This window comes from Ostrea edulis, chromosome 1, assembly GCF_947568905.1.
Source record: "Ostrea edulis chromosome 1, xbOstEdul1.1, whole genome shotgun sequence".
NCBI lineage: Eukaryota > Metazoa > Mollusca > Bivalvia > Ostreida > Ostreidae > Ostrea > Ostrea edulis.
In genome coordinates, this window is record NC_079164.1 from 108,746,242 (window position 1) to 108,769,583 (window position 23,342).

The 23,342-nt window shown below is 35.2% G+C and overlaps 1 protein-coding gene across 4 annotated transcripts in view; it reads left to right on the plus strand.

The window, feature by feature from the left end:
* Positions 1-21,209, plus strand: part of LOC125666642 (ras-related protein Rab-35-like) — a 32,294-nt gene extending 11,085 nt beyond the window's left edge. For 2 of the 4 annotated variants that reach the window (XM_056153253.1, XM_056153254.1), the window contains 2 exons: positions 15,501-15,684; positions 19,812-21,209. In XM_056153253.1, the coding sequence (XP_056009228.1) occupies positions 15,501-15,684; positions 19,812-20,255 (628 nt within the window). In that variant the 3' untranslated portion in view covers positions 20,256-21,209. Of the gene's footprint in view, positions 1-8,588; positions 8,788-10,712; positions 10,886-15,500; positions 15,685-19,811 lie in introns of those variants that run through there. The other 2 variants (XM_048899839.2, XM_048899848.2) reach the window with 2 other exon arrangements.
* The last annotated feature ends 2,133 nt before the right edge of the window (positions 21,210-23,342 follow it).

The following is a 23,342-nucleotide window of genomic DNA, read 5'->3' on the forward strand; positions in this document are numbered from 1 at the left end:
GTATCTGTCATAGTGTGACACAGATTACATATTGAGTATCTGTCTTAGTGTGACACGGATTGCATATCGTGTATCTGTCATAGTGTGACACAGATTACATATCGTGTATCTGTCATAGTGTGACACGGATTACATATTGTGTATCTGTCATAGTGTGACACGGATTACATATCGTGTATCTGTCATAGTGTGACACGGATTACATATCGTGTATCTGTCATAGTGTGACACGGATTACATATCGTGTATCTGTCATAGTGTGACACAGATTACATATCGTGTATCTGTCATAGTGTGACACAGATTACATATCGTGTATCTGTCATAGTGTGACACAGATTACATATCGTGTATCTGTCATAGTGTGACACAGATTACATATCGTGTATCTGTCATAGTGTGACACGGATTACATATCGTGTATCTGTCATAGTGTGACACGGATTACATATCGTGTATCTGTCATAGTGTGACACGGATTACATATCGTGTATCTGTCATAGTGTGACACGGATTACATATCGTGTATCTGTCATAGTGTGACACGGATTACATATCGTGTATCTGTCATAGTGTGACACGGATTACATATCGTGTATCTGTCATAGTGTGACACGGATTACATATCGTGTATCTGTCATAGTGTGACACAGATTACATATCGTGTATCTGTCATAGTGTGACACAGATTACATATTATGTATCTGTCACACTGACAAGATATAATTGATCCGAGTTCTCGGGGTTGGGTGGGGGATAATCCGACTTTGTATCACAACTCGTCATTCGTAATTTTCGGTATATATTTTTGATCTATATTTCACTTGTCACTTTCATTTATATAGGTCTATTATATTACGTTTATTGATTGGAATTCACCTTTAAGATACAGTTCACTATGAGTGACAAATTCTAGGGCAACATTTTCCAAGGAAATACATAATGAAACCATCAAAGCGGCGCTGAAATATTTATTTTCTTTGTTGGAAAAAAATGTGTAGAGGATGCATGTTTACCTTCCAAATCTCTAAGCGATTCTAAATGGGAGATTTGTAAAGACAATCAATCTATGACTTTGTATCCTTCTGACGCTCCTCAAAGTCAAACTCCAGTGAAAGTATTTGGATCAGACTGTTCTTGTTTGAAAAATTCTATCAGCAAGAAATGAAAGGTCGTGAGTTTTGAATTGGCTAATTCTGTACTTGTTCTTCGGCTCAGATACTGTGAATATAGTTACAAATTTAAGACATGTATGTATATCTCAAAATAGAAAGTTACCAACGTATTAAGTCCCCTACACCTTGTTTTTGGTTTGCTTGTCGGAAACTTTTTGGTAGTGGTTACCCCCCCCCCCCCCCCCGGCAACTTTCAGTTGCTTATGGTGCCCATGTTGAAGTACATTAAGTCAGTCCATTTATAACTGTATTACATGTTTGTTGCGACAAATACTGTTTCTAATACTGATAAGGTACATAAGGGACATGATTGGATCTTACATTTTTTTTTTACAATGCATAATTCATATTGAAATCATATTTGTTTTTAAAACGTCACTAAAATTCATTTTATGTGATCATTGATTTGTACATTTTAAGAATTGCCAGTTTCAAACAACGTTATATTGCTTCTTCGGTTTATATATACTGACGAAAGTTTTTAAAAAAACGTAATAGCGGATAATTTTCAGTGTCTTTTATTAATTCAATAAACAGATATCTGATATATTGTCTTTCATGATAAAGGTCTAATAACCATTGATTTTAAACGTCGTTGTAATTCCCTGAGAGACGCCGTTGTTCTTCACTGATACCGGTATACCCACCATTAGCGTTAATGACAGCGCGGAGGCGACGTGTCATTAACAGACACTCCGAAGGATCATTTGGGGGATGTTCTGCCATTTACCTTAGAATGCCCTTTTCCCTTTCTTGTGAATTCTGACGCTGAAGCTGGTGGCTGCACACACGTCTACCTAGCTCGTTATACAAATGTTCAATCGAGAATACGTCCAGTGGCGTAGCTTCCATTGAGGCAACCGAGGCAGCTGCCTCGGTAAAAAAAAAAACCCACCTTTTACGTTGTTAAAATGTCGATAGACCCCCTGCCTCGGTAATATTCGAACCCAAGCTACGCCTATGATGTCCGGGGACCAAACGGACCAAGCAAGAACGTTGATGCCGTTTGTTTGAAGAAAAGGACTAGATAGCACATGGGGGGGGGGGGGGGGGGGGGGGGGGGGGGGGGTCTGTAACGTGCCCTGTCTAGTCCTTTTGATTCAAGCTGAGCGTGTGTGCGCTTGCATTGTCTGTTGAAAAAAAATATCAAATGCGTTGCCTTTGCTGCTGCATTAATGGTACGAACTTTTCAGCGTCGTGATTACGTCATCGATCCCCAGGGTACATGTTTATAATAACCAGGAATGTCAAAAGTGTCAATAATTCATATTCCAATATTCGGTAGGGGTATTTGAATGTGAGATGAAAGAGAGGTCCCGATTTACTTTATACAGGTACCTGCATCACTTAATACCACGATACTCTGTATGCGTTTTGCGCAGGAATCTCGGTGTAAAATTAGGTGTATATACCCGTGTTAATGTGCAAGGCAATTTACATTAAATGTTTGTCGATATTCGATAGAAATTTATTAACTTTGTACAACCAAACCGTAGATTTAAGACATCTTTAACTGCACGTGGTGAATCGATCTCGTAAGAGAAGTCTGGACAAGAGAGATAATTCCTGTGCACTTGTATCTGTCTGATTAGACCCAGTGTTGGATGGAGAGGAAAAAAAAACATCTAATAAAAAGTAATTCCACCCTCCTGCGATGTCATAAGATTTTGCAAAATCAATTATTTATTTAGATTTATGCCTGATAGGAACATAAATTTTGTTGGAGTCTTTTCGTATAGTTATTGTAAAAAATCTTGTTAAAAATAAAATATTTCAAAAGTCAAAGTTATAGATGAATGAATCCAAGGGCAATAACTCTGTTTCTATTGATTTATTTATCAAGTCTATTATGCGATGATTTCCTTTATTTTTTACAGACATTTTGTATATCTTTATGAAGATACAGTTTCATGAAATTATTATGAATGCTACTATATCGTCATAAATAGTTTGTATGGAATTTTAATAACGCTGTTTGAGGAAAATTGCAATTGTCTTATGGTGATATATGATTCTGTTTATGTACGTCTCACATCTTAAAAAGTGTGATGACCTATGTATTTTATTTGATAATTTGTTAGTTTTAACTCTAATGAATGGAAATAAATACACATTTTAAACTTGTATCAGATAAAACTGCAAGTATGGAATATTCCTACGAATCGAGAGAATGTTCAAGTAATCAGTTCATTTATTAGGTTAAATTCACGAAGTTGAGATCCTTCCCTAAAACCGAAATAGACTTGATTACTTTCATGAATGCGTGTAGTTCAATGATCAGTTAAATTTATTTTTGTTTAGAAAGATTATATGATCAACAAGTTCACTTGACAATCAATTTCGAAGTTTTGTGATAAAAATTTCGGTCGAAGAAAAAATATCTTTTAGATAGAACGGATGTTAATTGAATTCTCGGTTCGATGATTTGGGTGTTTGTTTGTTTTAAAACAAGTTAGGCGTTGTCCTGCAATAAAGAGAACACTTCACGGAAATTCCATAATGTTCCCTTTTGAAATATTGCCAAGTGTTCCATTTCTGTGGCATGACTTCTTCTGAATCCTCCAACTCGAAATGATTTGTACTGTTCAGAACTACTGAATAATAATCGTCGGAGAAAGTGATTGCAATCATTTTTTTCTCCAGATATCTCAATGGCATAGGAATATATATTAATGACTAATAAACCATTTATAATGTACAAAAACGAGATAAGCCTAATAAAACTACGTTAGATAACCACTTTTAGTGTAAAGAAATATATAAGGAAGAATTAATGTCTTGCAAGAGAATAATTATTTAATCCTTTATAAAAAGGAAATGCCGAACAGCTATGATCAATTATCTTAGGATTAAAAGTATTCGCAAATATTTGACAAAGGAAGCTACAGAAATTTTGGTTTTATCTTTAGTAATTTCTCATTTGGACTATTGTAATGTGATTTTATACGGCATAGCACAGACTGAAATATGTAAAATGCAAAGAATGCAAAACATGGGTGAGAAACTGGTATTAAATCGTAAGAAATTTGACAGCTCTAGGGATGCTGTCATTGACTTACATTGGTTACCTATCGATTCTAGAATATCATTTAAATTATTGACCTTCATGTATAAGTGTTATGTGGGCGAAGCGCCATTGTATTTAACAGAACTTTTAACGAAACAGGTACCAAATAAAAAGTTGCGCTCCGCTCAATCTTCTGAGAGTTGCTACATTGTTCCTTTTAACAAGCATAAAACTTTCAGTGATAGAAGTTTCGGAACCATTGGTCCGAGACTGTGGAACAGTTTACCGGCTGAAATAAGACAGTCCAAATCTTTACATATTTTTAAAGCGAAATTGAAAACACATTTGTTTAGACAGTTTTAATGTACATGTTTTTAATTTAGTATATATAGAGTGTGTTTGCATGTATAAGATGTATTGTTTATTCTTTTAAAGCTTTTTATATTATACATGTACAACGCCATTGCATACTTTGTGTAAAATTAGGCAAATAAAAACAGTTTCAGTTTCAATAATTTAATCACCAAAATCACATATTCATGTGCCTGTTTTGAGGTTAAAGTGTTTGAAAGAATTAAATACAGGTGTTGTTACTGAAATATAATACAGAGGACTTGTCATTGAATTTTTTTTTATTATTATTTTTTTTTTTTGGTGACAAAATGACAGCTAATGCCCCTTTAAATAGAGAAGACTCCGGAATTATCTCTCACTATAAAAGCGAATATTCGAATAATCTCATCGAATAGATATTCATAGTTAAAGTAATTCCACCCTCCAGTGACGTCATAAGATCTTGCAAAATCAGTTATTCAGTTTGATTTATGCATGACATTACCATAAATTTTGGTGTCTTTTCCAACGGTTATTGTAAAAAAAATCTTGTAAAACATAAAATATTTCAAAAGTCTAAGTTATATATAAATATTCAATATGTTTCAAAATCTTGAATCCAAGGGCAATAACTCTGTTTTCATTGAATCCTTCCATCAAGTTCATTATCTGATATATTTTCTTTATTTTGAATAGTTTAGTAAAGAAACAGTTTCATGAAATTATTATGAATACTATTATATCGTTTTAACCAGTTTTATGTAAAAATTTTGATAATGCTGTTCAAGAAAAATTGCATGTATATGATTTTGTAAATGTATGTCTCGCATCTTAAAAACTGTGATGACCTGTATATTTTATTTGATAATTCATTAGTTTTAACTCTAATGAATTGACATAATTACACATCTTAAACTTTTATCAGATAATAATGCGAGTATGGAGTTACCTTAAACACTTATGAAAAAGATAGATTCAAAGGTAACTCGGATGAGGTTCAATATACATGCTGGAAATACCAAAGAAAGGTAACTCTAAGTAATTTTAATGACCAGTAATTAGAGTTATTCCCCTTATGCTATATCTAAATGTCACTATCATTATTTATTTATTTATTTTACTATAGTTTATAGTTTTAACTATATTAAATGAAAGATTTTATCATAGTATAATATATTTTTTTTGTCAGGGAAACTTTCTATTTGCAGAAGTGAAAGGTTTGTGACGTTAGTGGGTACATATTGTCCTGACTGCACTCAATGACAGATCAAGATAAAGGCTTTATTTTTTACTCTTTCCCCAACTTTTTAAACTTTTCATATTTAATCACTTGTTAAGTCAAGGTCGTGAATCAAGGTCATCTCTGCTACAATAGGAACATTGAGGAAAATCTTGTTTAATTAACAATAAAACTGTACGATTCGTTTAGTTTGTTTACAGTACAAAACTGTACGATTCTCATTTAGTTTGTTTACAGTACAAAACTGTACGATTCTCATTTAGTTTGTTTACTGTACAAAAGTGTACGATTCTCATTTAGTTTGTTTACAGTACAAAAGTGTACGATTCTCATTTAGTTTGTTTACTGTACAAAAGTGTACGATTCTCATTTAGTTTGTTTGCTGTACAAAAGTGTACGATTCTCATTTAGTTTGTTGCTGTACAAAAGTGTACGATTCTCATTTAGTTTGTTTGCTGTACAAAAGTGTACGATTCTCATTTAGTTTGTTTGCTGTACAAAAGTGTACGATTCTCATTTAGTTTGTTTGCTGTACAAAAGTGTACGATTCTCATTTAGTTTGTTTGCTGTACAAATTCTTCAAGAGCAAGTATTCATGATTTGAAGAAGAAAAAAATAGTTTGTAGTAAATCAATACACGTAACTCAAAACTAGTAGTTTTAAAATATATACCAAATAGGTGACTTTGTCATCATCACTTTAAAAAAGAAAAAGAAATGAAAAGCCATAATATAAACAAAGACAAAAAGTCCGAGATCACAGATATCCCTAGAATCTACCTTAAAGGTACCATGTGACTAAATGTGAATCTACCTTAAAGGTGTCATGTGACTAAATGTGCCTTTGGTGATGTTTATGATATTCCTAGCCACAAAACTGCTACCAGTGGATAGAAAAAACTTTTCGTTTATACTTATTCCAATAACACAGCTTAATAAAACTGACATTTTTTGTAGCTATAGGAGGGCTTTATTTTCATTGTGTACGGCCAGATTATGTAGTTGAGATAGATAGAGCGAGGCAGGTTACTGAACATACAATTAAAATCAACACCTCGTCGTATTTTTTTAGGGATATTTACTTCAAGTGATCTCATATCTCATTTCATGGTGCTCAATTTGATAAAATCGCAAACATACAGATGTTTTAAGCATTGCATACGATTAACCTCTATAAAGTCCCGAATTTAATTATTTCGTCCAAGCAGGACTCCATTAGAACGAAATGGGTTCCAGTGGAAAGCAGATATCCCATAGTAAACAAGTCATTATAATTAGACGGGCTGTGAACTCCGCTAGGATTAATCTACTAAAAGGTTTTCGGTGTTAACTTTTGTGTTCTTACGCCAAAAAAATGCATATGCTGAATGAATATCTGTTATAGTTTTTGTCTCCGTGTGTACATTTGTGATACTTTTCCAACACTTTATAGGACAACAGACAATATGAAATGTGTCGATGTCTTCTGTTCTCTCTCTCTCTCTCTCTCTCTCTCTCTCTCTCTCTCTCTCTCTCTCTCTCTCTCTCTCTCTCTCTCTCTCTCTCCATGACGCCAATCTCACAAATCAGTTCAAGATTATTAGGAAATACATGTAAGATATACATGTTAGGCAGGGACTAATTATATCCCAAAACCCACAACTTAACTTTTCGATGATCACCATGGCGAATATGTTTGAAATCAACGTAAAGGGATTTTCCCGATTTCATTTTCGATGAGAATTCATGTCTATTATCATGGCGTGATTGAAATCTTCATCACAAGGGGAATTTCCCAATTTTTATTTTTGATGAGAATTCATGCCTAATAGTCCACCCTGGTGGATCTAATGACCTTTTACTACGAAATTTAGCCAGCAAATATCAAAACGAATTCGGAATATAAATGCCGTGATGACCCGAATAATGAAGTATAATCTGTTGACGGGTCATCAAAATCAATTCAGAGAAATGTGGTTATCTGTGTATACATGATTATAGATGGAATTGACACAGGATAATGACAATGAACACAATTTTGAATATGATTACAATTCGGTTTCGATATGTCGGTGTTCCATCAACAACAGGTGGTTTTATATTTTCTCAGACATCCTGATCAGTAATCACTAATCTTACGTAACTTGTTAGACGACTTTAAAAGATTTCGCAATACACCCATTTTGTTTTCAATTTTCATCAGCTGTTTGCCGGTCTTTAATCCTTTGTAGCTCCATATAACCTATTCTATCCACGAGGGAGGTCTCCTTATTGAAAAGGCAGTTGGTCACTATCTGTTAATCTCCTCCAGGACAGGTTGAGTGGACAGCGTGTTTATGACTGTTACGTTTCCTTAGTCAGAATGTCTTGGCTTTAATCTCTAGCGTTGATTGTGTATGTCGCCACAACTGTCTAGGTGGAATAGAACACACACACACACATCCCCCCCCACCCACCCCCCACCCCCACACACACACAACCCCAAAACAAAAAACACAAACTTTTACTAAACCTAAACAAATATTCTAAAAATGTTTCTTGAAGATGAATTTATGAACGTATCAAAATAGTTCCTGGACGAAGTGCGGTTTTGTGGTATACGGAGATTACATTTCTTTGCCAAACTATATTAATGGAAACATTTGACCTTATTTGAACAAAAATGGTCTGTCGATGCATATACTTTTACCCTCATCCTAAATGCCATTTAAGAAGCATGTTGACAATAAGTATTGTGTACAAGTTCCGATAAAACTCTCCTAAAATTCCTTGTCTCAGACAAATAGACATGCTTGCACCCGCAAAATTTATCAAATGTCTACTCCACCGATGACGTACCTATTTATTTACCCCGCGAGTTCTCTTTCCTCCTATCGTGAGAAGAGCGCCTGAAGTTCATTGCAGCGCTTCAGCAATTCATATACATATGGACATATACATATTTCACTGCTCAGTCTTCTTCTGTACGTTGCACTGTTAATAACTTATAAGCATGGGGAAACTTAAAATGATTGCCGACCCAAAACTTTATTTGATTGAGACTGGTGTGTTAAGGTAAGTTACATAATACTTCACTGCCTAATCAGAATTTTTTTTTAAATCTCTGTTAAAGTAGGTAGTTGTGTTTTGGTAGAACTTATATACTGAATGCATATCACATTTCATTGAGCTCATCGGGTGAAATAAACGCAGAACTGTTCAACATTTCTTTGAATGCCTTCTCTATTTTTCTTTTTTAGCATATACAACTTTGATATTTTATTTTATTCCCTTATTTAAAGTCATTTTCAGCAAGCAAGCATAAAATGAATTATCAGTAAGCAAGTGAAGTGTGTCATGGTCGGTAAAAATTGGACTCCAACGTCCTCGGGATTATACCTGAATTTTCTGTCGTTCTGTGATTTAAAAAAAAATGCAGATGGCAGTAAATACAGAATTACAGCACGACTGTAATTTTTGCATCAATTTTATTTTGTTGTCAAGCAATTAAAGAATATTATAGTCGTTGAAGAAACAGTATCCAATTTTATGCAGTGTTCCAAAATGTCAATATATACCTCCATCAAATTAAAAAAGAAACGTAATTTATACTATAGCAACTGTTATTTACAAATACAAGATGTACTGTAGAATCAAAGAAATTGAAGAAAGTACCGAAAATATATACATGCATGTTAAAGCTTCTTTAAAGATGTACTCTCATGTATACAAAAAGCTACATATAGATTTCAATGATATGTTTGAAAAAATTAATAATATATTGTGATGTGATTATATATATATCAATGTTTTCTTGTTATCAAGACATGCGCCCGAATGTCTTGAACATTGTAAGGGCACTTTGAAGTATGAATAAACTATTTAAAAAAAAAAATTAAAAAAGATTTCGAAGTTGTAAAATTCCGATGTACATATGATTGTAAAAAAAAAAAAAAAAACTAAAATAAGAAAATCAAAACCATTATGTCATTGACATGATCCAAATGCAGATGATAATGAAAAACAATGTTTGATTTTTTTTTCCCGCAACCATAATCGTAATTTTCAAATATCTTGTATCTACTCTTAATCAAAAAAGAAATAAAGCCCCCTACCCACCCACCCACCCACCCACCCACACACATAAGTACGAAAGTAGACATGGAATTGGTTTCATTTACTTGGCAGTTGTAAATTTTACAAAAGATTTTCATTATCTTTTTTTGACATGGTAATGGGAGAGTGTCATGACATTTGCTATTTGTCTTTTTACTCGTCCAACGTGTCAAAAAAGTTCCGCACGGGTTCCTAAAAACTCTCTTTTATCACACGTGAACCTGTTACTTGGGGAAGATCTGGAGAATTTTTAAAACATAAGGCTTTTGGAGTTAGATCAAGTGACAACCTTATGTAGCAGGAATACGGTGTCCCATTATTTCCTTGCGTTAATTACTGGATTTCAAATTGCAAAATTAATTAGCGTGAATTGCACCAAGGTCTTTTAGTATTTGAATAGACAAAAACAGAAACCTAAATTCTCGATACAGACATTGGTCATTCACCATCTGTTTGTTTTGTATCCTCTGAGACTGACCTTTCCTCTGTCAATTAGATTTCGGAAGTACATGTACATCCATGAAATTAAAGTTTGAGTAACCCGGTCATGTTTCAGCCTTTTCAATTTGAAGAGGGGTAAAGGCCTGGACGTAATCTGGTGTTTATTCCGAACATTGGTCTGTCTTGATCAACATGTTACATGCCCAGATATAATACTGTGAAGATAAAACAAGTTGTCAACACTTCATTTTCAGAGGAGCTCTCGTTTATAAACAGTTCGACTTTGGTGATAATCAATTGACGATCTAAATAGAGTCCGGTTTAGAGATCAGTCAAACGCACGTTTTTGTAGATTCGTATATTAATTTTGTATCGTGTGACCGATTATCCTAGTATTGTTTCTATTATTAATATTTTGATAATTATCACAGCCATATAAATCACTATCCTGTTTGATTAACGTCATATCGTATTTTAGTCAATATTGCATGTATCTCGTGATGGAATGGATTTATTTGGACACGTGTAAAGTAGCAATTTGTTCAAACGATTGTTGAAAATTGCAAGGAATGGATGTACCTTTTATTTCAAGTGAGATTGTTATACAGTGGGAAAGGTAACATTAGGCCAAGATTGGGCAGCTGTAGAACTGTAGCTCTCTGAAAAAATATCAGGACAGATTAGGTATCTCTGATCTGTCCTAATATTTTTTTCAGAGAACTAAAGTTCTGCAGCTGGGTAGCTAGAGTCCTCATAGCAAAATTCAATAGGTAATTAATTCTCATAAGATATTTTCACAGGGTACAATATTTAGATTAGTTTATCGAACAGTTAAAACTACGAATACGAAAGCAAAGAAAAAATGTCTTCCTTCTCATGGCGATTAGAAGCGCCGGATCCAACTTTTTCTCTCGTGGAAGAGTAAGCAACCCTTGTGATGCTGACAGGTTCTGTCAAATAGATGTTTGATTATATAAATAAACAGTAGACATATGTACATACTGTCGTGAAAAATTCAAATCGCCAGACATTTAAACCCTCACTGTGTTCCGTATTTCCGATTTCACAATCATGTACTTCCGCGATCACCGAGCCCGTACAATAACTTGGTGTTGACTACATGTTTTTGATCGAAGAAAATGTGATACAGATGGCGTGAGAACCGATACGTATGTGTCTATGTTGAGCTGATCAGTTTAAGATTCTCCTTGGTTTGTCACTAGATACGTCAATATCAAATTCAGCTCTCTAGACTTCTAAGGAGGCGGGTTCTGGTTGAATGAGTAAGTATTGTAGCATCAATGCTTGGAAGATTTTCATGTAGAGGGGGTAAATACGGGATGGTGGTCTATTTTTAGCTCTGCTTGACTTAGTTCAGGCTGTAACACACTGAAGATAATACGTTAATGATGGTATGGTAAATACGTGTGAATGTAGATTAGGATTCAGGCTAGGACTTAGAGCAGAGGACCCCCTTCAACCCATTTCTATGGCTAAAAAATTGTTAGATTAAGATTTGACATTAAGTATATAAAAATCAATTATTTTTTGGCTATTTAATGATTTTATTACGTATAAAGTATAGCTAGAATAACCCATAAAAATAACCTTTAAGGCGTTAAAACCCTGGAGCCTCCAGACCCCCAGTCTTTTGCGCCCCCTTCCCTTCAAAACAAAACAAATCCTGGACCCGCCATTGATATTACGTATAGTTATTCAATTTAATATCTCTGACTTAATGCCAGATGTTGCACACTACCGTCTCCATGTCGATAATCGTGTGTAACATGTGAACTGTACGTATATTATCAAGTTCAGATTTCAAATTCTCTGATCAATAAAACTGTACATAAATTCTCCATTGTTTTGCACTTGTGCATAGGCGGGGAAGCCCCACCCCCACCCTTTGACCTCAATTTTACTATATCAAATAGTCTGCTGCTCCCCCCCCCCCCTAACATGTATATTTATTGAATGTCCGAATCTCTTTGTATGCATTATGCCCCCACCTCTGTTTTTGTGCTAATGAACATATCTAAATGTATTATTTATACCCTTGGAAATATTGTTTATATAATTACAAAATCAGTTATGTACCTCATGTACCATTGTGAATGGTTTGAGCGAATAAATGAAATGAAAATGAATCTCGCGAAATCTTTTGAATCCTTTACCCACGGACCCCAGTTTGATAAATCCAGAGTGCATTTCATAAATTTTTAATTTCTGTCTGTTTTCTTTTTTGAAGACACCTTTCCGCCGCCTCCTTCTTTCGTAAGATCTTGGATCCGCCATTGTTGTGAAGTGTGTACATTTCATACGACCCACTTCGTTTCCTGATCTATGAATATTCATTATCGTATTAATGTAATCAAACGATTTGAGAATTCTGTTGTATTGCATGGAAATATCTAAGCGAGAAATTAAAAAAACAAAAAACTTAAAAAGAAAAATACTAAAAATATATATTTTTTTAAATGCCATAAAGGAACCCAGGCACTTGAATCGCTTGGAGGCCTAATTACTGTAAATAACAGTACTCTTCTATCTAGTAATTAGGCCTCCAAGCAATATAAGTGCCCGTGCAGTAGAACCATGGGGACAACGATAGATCTATACACTGATGCAAGAAAAGAAGACATTTTTTTTCCATATCGGATTAAGCGTTATGTATGAATATATACTTATCTTGTAACTACACTCTTGAAAAAGAATATTTCTTACCATAAACATCAGCAAAACAAGATATCAGAAATATGGACAGTTTACATACATGCGTGCGTGCACTTCTTCAATGTGCAGTGTCTCCAGTTGTTGCAACGAACTGATCTTTATATACTGAAGTTGACCCTGAATTTGCTTTATGCCAGCATGTCAAGGTCACAATCCCAGCATCTCTCTGATAAGTCTTCTCAAACACACAGGCTTTGACTTGTTGGCGGGGGTAATTGCCATGTCAAATGGGCTTGTTTTTGCCAACTTTGATCGAGCATCACAAGAAAAGAATGTTTTCCTCATTTTCCGGAAGTTTTTACCATGTAATTTATTTTGTCTATCAAATATGCATTGTAAGGGAATTTGTAAAGACTGGTTAAAGGTTTGTTAATAAGTCCGACCTTGGTGCACTGATGTTAATGTCCTTTTTGGCCTATCACAGCCACAAAAAACCTTCGTGTGGTCACATGCTAAGCATAGATCCATTGTGTACTATAGTTAGATTCAAAACATAGACCCCCAAAAATGTCATCCACGCCGAGACCGAGATAAAGACGGAAATTACAAAATTCTTTATAAATTCCAAAATTCGTAAGTACATTAAGAGTATTCACGGTAATTTTGTTGTGAAGCAATTTGTAGTAAGTCTAATTGTGTTGTCATTGACGAGTAGAAGGTTATCCGCGGAACGTATATTGATGTTAACATGCAAACCAACACGATGTTTGACGTACAAAACCATCATTCTTCGCTCCGAACCAAAATGAGAGAAGATTCTTAAGACCTTCCAACAGTACCGCGTATCAATCAGTCAAATGTTTCTTTTTGACGAGCTTTTTTGAAAATAAGAGTTATACACGGATAAATTCTAAGTAAACGTATGTATTTTGCTTCAGGGGTCAGAATATTTTAAAGACGTTTTAAAATCTACCAACGTGTTTAATTGTGATTACTCAAAAGTGTATTATCTCTGAAAAGTGCAGACAGCAGAATGGCTGCACCATTAACAGAGTTGATTGCGGAGTCTCGGTGGTTTTTGTCTTTCTGAAAAGACCTTAACCTTCCCATGCTGCCCGTCAGCACATATTTGTCAATGGTCTTTTATGCGCATCTTGGTGACATAAATCAACATCGGCCGCGGGATCTGTTCGAGGCTTCGGCCACGACAGGACGGGAGTCCATGAGTCTGTGAACTCCAATTAAATCTGACAAATTTGAGAATATATATAAAAGGAATAGACTAGTACAACTTCATTATCCTTTCCTTAATATTTCCAGTTCTTACATGTGTGGGCCAGGAAAGTTTAGGCAGTTCACACAAGTATTAGTAAGATATGTAGGTAATACATGTGTAAGCGGATTGTCACGGCTGGTCGAGAACTTATAAAACTGTAGAAAAGCTGTCAAAACACACCTAGAAAATCTATTTCATTTCTCATATTTTTGTTTATATGATAAGTATATTTTTATTACAATAAAAACACCAATTTGGCAGATTTTCTCATCCTTGAAGTGGCCACTCACGTGTATGTACTACGCCAGACCAATGTGATAAATAGGTGAAAAATCTGACACCACATCCATTACACAAAGGCTCTGGTTACTTTTTTATACTACATACTAGGTACATGTTATGACCTTCACCATGAATTAATTTGATCTGACTTTTTGGCAGCAAGAAGATGATATTAATCACCCAATTAACGCCCCGAAAACAGTAGCTTGATGTACACGTGACAGGGGTGAAGCCTTTGAGGAACACTGATCGCTGAACCTTTATCATACAGAATATTAATATATATTATGTGCTCGTGCAATCCTCTTTGTGTTAAAATATCAGTTTCCGCACTAGCACAAACGTAAACAGGAATGCTGAAACTAAAATAATAAGTAGATGTAACTAAATTATAGCATGGTTCCTGTCGGTACGATAAAGCATATCTTTCTGAACCAAAAAAAGCAATTATACAATACAGGAGTATTTGATCCTGAAAATAATTATAACATACTCATGTACTTTGTATACCTTTATATGAAATACAGACAAAGACCCAAGACCCCCCCCCCCCCCCCGTAACATTTTCTTATAACAGAGATGTGTAACATGTATACATCTAGTATACTGAATCGCCCCATTTAGTCACCTCTTACAACAAGCAAGGGGTACTGAGGACCTATTCTAACCCGGATACTTTCCCATGAGGATCCAGGTTAGAATAGGTCATCAGTACCCGTTGCTTGTCGTAAGAGGCGTCTAAATGGGGCAGTCCTTCGGATGAGACTGCAAAAACCGAGGTCCCGTGTTACAGCGGGTGTGGCACGATAAAGACCCCTCCCTGCTCAAAGGCCGTGGGCGCCGAGCATAGGCTTAAATTTTTGCAGCCCTTCACCGTCAGAAATGATGTCTCCATATGAGTGAAATATTCTCAAGAGGGACGTTAAACAATATTAAATCAATCAAATCAATCTTTATTGCATTTGTAATGGTCATTATTTTTCCTCGCTCTTCTTTTCAGATTAACAATGGCGACAGGTCCCCCTAACTACAAAATTATTCTCTGTGGCGAATACGGTGTCGGGAAAAGTTCCATCTTCAGACGGTTCATGAATGATACCTTTACACTAGAAACCGGGAAAAAGTCCACTATAGGACTGGACCAAAGCTCCAGGGGGTTTAATGTCAGTGGAACGGACGTCAAGGTGTGTATTTACAATCAACGCTTTGCTGTGTAGAAATTTAAAAGTGTAGGGTGCGATATTTATTTTACGAGAACACTACGGTTTTTGATTGTAAGTCTCTGCACTACAGTAGCCAAATTTGCAAATTCTTATGAGTGAATCATGCGGATTTTTCTGCAACCTGACAGTTTTCGATCCGTATCAGCGTACTGTTGATAATACACGCGTATAACTAGTAAGTGCATTGCATGATGGAGCCATTTCCGAGGTTTGGTGAAGAAATGCTATTGCGTTACAGCTGTTCGTGATATCAGTGACGAATGTTGCTGTCCGACAGAACGGGAAGAGCTCCTTACTCCTATGTTGTGTAAGGAAGGAAACAGGCCCTTTTTGTTCTCGCTTTTTTCGTGGTCCATCTCAGGAAGTAGTTTTAACACAGTCTCCTCACACCAGTCTTCTCCCACAGTAAGAAAGAATATAAAAGGGGTACTATTACAAATCGTTTGTGTAGGTATGGGTTTCAGTTTCAGCAGAGTTTAACTATTGTGACGTAAGCGAGGGATTTATGTACTTTTTTACTATGATATTTTATGGGCCCTGTCAGTTTTTGACGCAACAAGTATCGAAATGATAGGGTAATTATGTTAACTTGACCTACATGTTTAAAAGGAAAAAGGGTCATATAAGGAGAAGGTGCAATACTCTAGATATCATGGTGTAATGCCTATTTCTCAGAACACGATTATAAACAGACAGTTGAGGTTTACAGAATGATGAATGAACCGGCTTTTCTTGTTTTCTCTCACCTGTGTGGACTTCCATCTAATCTCTGCTTTACGACCCGTGTTAATCCCAGTAACACAAGCATTTTCGAAGATTGAATCTTGTACTTTGCGAATAAGAATCCTGTACCTTTGTGAATAAGTGGGGGTTAAATTAGAAGTTTCTTCACCTCATTAGAGAACGATGGCCCGGCTGATATAATCCCATGTAGATGTCATGATTCGTATTACTCTTATCTTGTGATGAAATTACTGACATAGCTTAGTAAATGATTTCAAAGGGTAATTCCTGGATCCGCCACTGCAAAGGGCAATTCGATTTAGGCTCACTTTTCTCTTGAAGTTATAAAAAAAAATTACCCATTGAATTAAAGTGAATTTTTAAAACTTCAAGTCAGCAATTTCTTTCTTTAAGATGAAAGGTCACGGTGCATATTTCCTGGAGCATTGTGCAATGAAGTTATGAAGTAACACTGCCGCTGCAGCGTGATGCGCAACGGGCGACCAAAAACATAGCTAATGCTTAGACGTATTATCGGAATGTTATTATAAGTTATAAATGCGATATTGAGCCTAATGCATTTTATATCGCTGGTAATCTCTCTCTCTCTCTCTCTCTCTCTCTCTCTCTCTCTCTCTCTCTCTCTCTCTCTCTTTCTCTCTCTCTCATTCGCTCGTTCAGGCAATCACGCAATTTTGAGTTTTTATATACCCTACCAAATCCGTTTCGAGTGGATGGTAAAGGTAGATATGCTTTTCTTCGATTCATGCGAGATGTATCTGAATAGATATGCTTTCTGTATACATCTTTATATATTATTTCTATTGATGCGAGTTGGTCTACTATTTATCGTAAAGTGGTCAACTACCTCACCTTGTTTTTTCAAAAGTTTTAAATACTCTGTTTACATCGGAACAGGTGCTCCAGACCTCATTACTGAAGCTGGTGAAGTATAGACGTCCAAAAAATAACATGTTGGGCTATTCTTAATTGAATTTTAGATTTTTTTCCCTTCTTCTTCAAATAAGTCTGACTTTGAATTATGATTTGTAAACGAATGAAATCCAGCAGGCAAAAGAAAATATGTCACGGTTAAGGAGAGTTTGTTTACAATGGACTGTGTGCGTAGAGTATAAACACAAAACTTTATTGTCGATAGTTGCAGTAGGTTTAATTTAAAGAGCCTTGCACAGCAGATTTCTATTTGTAGCACAAACTGTTTGCATAAAAAATGAGAATAACTAGGAAAAGAAATGTAAGCGAAAAGAACAGGATTAAAACTCAGATATACCTGAAGCGAGGACACTTCTCCAAATCTTCCCTTTAATACTTTGTTTCCTCTGAAAGTTAGAAACATATAAAAAGTAGCTTACTCTTGCTACAAATGACATCATCTATAATTGAATATATCTCCACATGGTTTCCGTTTAATGGAGGGGGAAACTCGCATGCTTTCTTTAAATAAATTTCGCCTCCCTGACCCTTCGTTGTCACGATTCCTGACATGTTGTTTATTGGAGAGAGCCAATGGAGTTTTTTGCATTGTTCGAAAAGAAACAGATTCTGCCGAAAATGAATTACAGACCATGTGTTGTCTAAAAAGTGGACAAAACCTGTTCGTTTGAAAATGATTTCCCATTCAGCGAAAGTCTCAGCATGTACTCTTAAGTAAAAGAAAGGATATCCCGCAGTTACTAGAGCGGTTAAATATCGCAAACTGCCAGACTGAGAAATCTACTCAATACTTCCAACCCACAAAAACAAAGTCCTGGTCAACATGTTTCTCCCAAATTCTATTCATTTTACTTAGGGTGATAAGGAAATGTATAATTTTTCATAACATTTCAGGTACAATCCATGTTTCTACAAAAGACTTGGGGTGCATTACCCGACCGACTCCAGGGACTGACACTAATTTTAATACCAACCTGTCCCTTCGGACAAGTTAACATGAAATTTAGGTTGTCCGAATGGAAAATGTACTTGTCCGAAACTTGTCGCTTTTCACGATCTTTTACCCCACTAAAATACTTTGCCAACGATAATTGTTGGGCCATGTCTGCTGTCAGACGGTCTTCAACTTATAAACTAATAAAGATTATGATGTAGAAATGATGCCCGATCTGAATGACACTCATTTCTGGCATCAAGCTGACATGTCATTTCTTACGTCGTAATATGTTTTATTTAAGACTATAATGGATCAAATAATCAGAGAATATTCCCCTTAAATTCTTTTTAATAAATTATTATTTGATAACCTATTGATAATTTTTCATTTTGGACATGTTTTTCGTAAAAATTATTGAATTTTAACTTCGGAAAAAGTGTTCTATATCTGTTTGTTCACTTCCAAGAATCACGCGACAATAGAGACATCTGATTGGCGCGATTAAAATACACCGTGAAGCTGATTGGTCGATATTAATGAACAATCTAAATTTAGATCAGGGAAAACCAGAAAAACGCCATATTGATTATCAGATTATTTCTATCGACGAGATGTACTTCAAAAACTTTAAGGACTCTTTTCACGTAGAATTTATTAAAATTTCACGGATACCCTTCATTTATTTTTGGTTGTCCCATCGGACAGGTAAACTACAGAACTTAGTTGTCCGACCACCGTTTTAAGTTGTCCCGGACAATCGGACAGCCGTTAGTGTCAGTCCCTGGACTCTAAATTTTCCTTCCGACCCTGATTTTCCGGATAAATTCCAGTCCATAATTTACGTAAACTTCGTTTGTCAAATTAAAAAAATCTAATAAGTTCGGGCTCGATATTCAAATTATCGGAATTTTTCAAAATGGTGTCGTGCATGCTTTCTGCAAGTAGATCAGGACAGATATACATGCAATCATGTGTTAAATAAGATAAAATAAGTTGCCAAAATGTCACCTTTCAATTTATTTTAATATTTTGCCAAATTCTTAACACTTGATGCTACATGTCAGTACTCAAAAATGTATGTATTAGGTATAATGATACAAGGCGAATAATTACTGAATTTGAAAAAAAAAACAGCAACAAAATTTCTATCCCTGACCTTAATTTCTTTTGAAGATGTAATCGGAGACACACATGATTTTTTATTGCCTAATACAAAAAGTTGTGAATAGATAGATAGATAGATATATTCTTTGGATCAATCGGGGATTGAACCCGGGACTCTTGCATTACTAGTTAGGTGATTTTACCACTGAGCTTACCATACCGATATACGAAGTATGGCAATATTTCTGAAATCATACAAGAACTCTTCATATGGAGGAGATGATGAAAATAAAGAGAAAATATACACTTTTAGAAATGCAGTTTATCCATACATTTAAATATCGTTCATATATTTTCTTCATTGTTTCAGTTAACTCTTTGGGACACTGGTGGAATGGAACGAATGAGCTTCATTGGCTCCAGTTATTATAGAGGTGCGCATGCAGCCTTGTTGTGTTACAGTATTAAGAACCGAGAGACATTTACAATTCTTTCACAGTACATATTAGACATTGTCATGAATGCCGAGGGTGCCAAAATTTTCCTCTGTGGCAACATGGCTGATTGTGATGGCGAGGATCAAGTGACTGATGCTGACATTGAGAGTTTCGAACGCGAGTGTGGTGACGTTTTATCCGGAATGTACAAAATATCCTGCAAAGACAACTCGGGGGTATTCGAAATGTTCAAAGACATGGCTAGAGTTCTTCATCAGGAGGCTTTAGGTAAAATGACCTTGAGACGGGAATTAAATGTGATTCGCCCAGGGGAATCACCGGAAAATGACGAATCTCAGAAGAAAAAATGCTGTTGAATGATTGTGTAAAATATTAGTATGTTGGTCGCCATTTGTGTAGATAAATCGTGTGTATAAACATTATTTAGAAGATACTGGTGTAATCTGTGTACATCGAATAACTACATGGGTTGAAAATATTCTTATTTGTTTCAATTTTCAATGCATGCATGTAGGTGTCCTTATTTTATCAGATATTGAAGTATTTAATTTGTATCTGAATATCCCGACATTCTCACGTCGATATGTACATACCAATTTTGATACACCACAGAAGAGAACGCTGGTTATTCATTGATATATTCATGCGGATCCAGGAATGGGGGCAGGGACCCCCTCAGGAATGAGAAACATGTAAATTTGTATTTTTTGCAGTTTATATAGTTTGCAGGTATGGACCCTTTGTAATTGTAGGGTGTACGATTTGCAGTTTTTGTATAGTTAGCAGGTATGAACCCCCTCTCAGAAAAAAAAATCTGGATCCGCCCATACCATTTATGCACTTTGATAACCTCAGTGAAAATAAAATATGACGGTTGATCAGCTTGCTGAATATAATTCATTTTATTGAATATGCGATTTAACTATTATGTTTCTCATTTGTGTTATTATCATTGACCAGTACTGGGTCCATTATTGAACATTCATCCTTTTACATCTTGTCCTATAATTCGGCTAATAGAAATATTTGCGTGTCCACGTGAATGGTTATTTATGCCAACTACAACATTTTCATATTATTTTACTACCTTTTTTGTATACTTATTTCAAACTTAATGCAATCCCTTACTTTCAATTTTAAAACGAAAGTGCCTTGATCAAATATACTCAAAATTATAGATACATGAACAAGTCTTCCTTTTTAAATGCATCATTGTATGTAAACATGCATGTTATGATCAGTATTTCTGTTGTTGTAAAATATTGTTTCTAAACTGGATAAATAAATGATCGTGAACTTCTTAAACCATCTATAATTGTTGTTTTTGTTTGTTTGTTTTTTTCCTTTTTTTTTCTTTTTTATATATATATATTTTTGTTACTTGATTACTGAAATGTTAGTCCTATTGTGTCAATGCAAAATTTAATTTCTGTCTTCGTCCAGGTTTCAACTTTATGTGGAGACAAGATGCGCGCAGGTCTCATCGGTTACAAAAGTATAAGTTAATTGATTGATTGATTGTTTTACGTCCCGTCGAGAATTTTTCACTCATATTGAGACGTTAGTACTAGGTAAAAGTTTCACTAACCCCAGGGTCTACGGAATCTATAACAATGATTTTCCTGTTCTACATATCTAAGCGAAATTCTAATGTTCAGCAGTAGTATAAAACAAGATGTGTTCCTTTTTGGTAAATTCCTTTTGCTTTTCCTAAATCTGGTACCGAAACATGCACCAACTCCTTGGACCATGAAATTTACAGTTTTGGTGAAGGGCTACCTTCTAAATATCCATTTAGTTTCAATTTCGTAACAGCAGCATGAAAGATATGCATTACATGCCAAGTTTAGCCCCGTCCTGGAGTCAGAGCCTCTACTCTTGGAATCGCGAAATTCATAATTTTGGTAAAGGCTTTCCTTATCTTCATGGCTATCCATTTCGTTTTTCTTACAGATGTGTGGTTGTTGAGAAGATTTTTGAAAATTGGTTAATTTTTGGCAGTTTTTACCCAGCACCTAAGGCCCCAGGGGTGCAGGGATACTGACCTTTATACTCTCATTGCCCCAAAAATGCTTTATGCTAAATTTAAAAAGAATTGGAAGGGTACTAGTTAAAATGGTGATGAGCAAAGACAATGTGATTCTAGTACAAACGTTTAATAGTTAATAAGATTATCTCTGAGCAGTATTAAATTACTGATCTGTTCTGTGTATGGCTGTCAACGTGTACAATATGTATGCTGTCACCCTGCAGTGTGCATTTTTTAAAATAATAAATACAGGGACCTTGACTTGATTCATGCAGATATATGATTTAAAGAATTGGAAATCTCTCAAGCGTTTGATCCTAAATCGATTCTTTTAAGCAGCTGTTACGCAAGTCTTTCAAATCAATGATTTTTTTTTTCTCATGGTTACCGCTGAACAGTTTGACCGACAATGAATGAGATTTAGTGCCAGATATGAATTGAATAAAATCAAATTCTGAGTTAAGTATACACTGTATGCTATTCATAATATACCATGATATAAATATTTGTCGTATATCAATTTGCTCTAAGGCACCAATGTTTACAGTAGGTCGAGACTGATACATGTAGTAAGAATTGGGAGGTTTATTGAAAGGATTGATATAGTGCGCATAGTGTGAAATATGCTAGACATAGTGCGATATTTCACACTGTCTAAAACATCGCACTATGTCTAGGATATTTCACAGTCTAAATCATATCGCACTATGTCTAGGATATTTCACACTGCCTAAAACATATCACACTATGTCTAGGATATTTCACACTGTCTAAAACATATCGCACTATGTCTAGGATATTTCACACTGTCTAAAACATATCAAACTATGTCTAGGATATTTCACTCTGTCTAAAACATACCGCACTATGTCTAGGTTATTTCGCACTCTCTAAAACATATCGCACTATGTCTAGGATATTTCACTCTGTCTAAAACATCGAACTATGTCTAGGATATTTCACTCTGTCTAAAACATATCACACTATGTCTAGGATATTTCACACTGTCTAAAACATTCGCACTATGTCTAGGATATTTCACTCTGTCTAAAACATATCGCATTATGTCTAGGATATTTCGCACTCTCTAAAACATATCGCACTATGTCTAGGATATTTCACACTGTCTAAAACATATCGCACTATGTCTCTAGGATATTTCACACTGTCTAAAACATATCGCACTATGTCTAGGATATTTCACACTGTCTAAAACATATCTCACTATGTCTAAGATATTTCGCACTCTCTAAAACATATCGCACTATGTCTCTAGGATATTTCACACTGTCTAAAACATATCGCACTATGTCTAGGATATTTCACTCTGTCTAAAACATATCGCACTATGTCTAGGATATTTCACACTGTCTAAAACATATCGCACTATGTCTCTAGGATATTTCGCACTGTC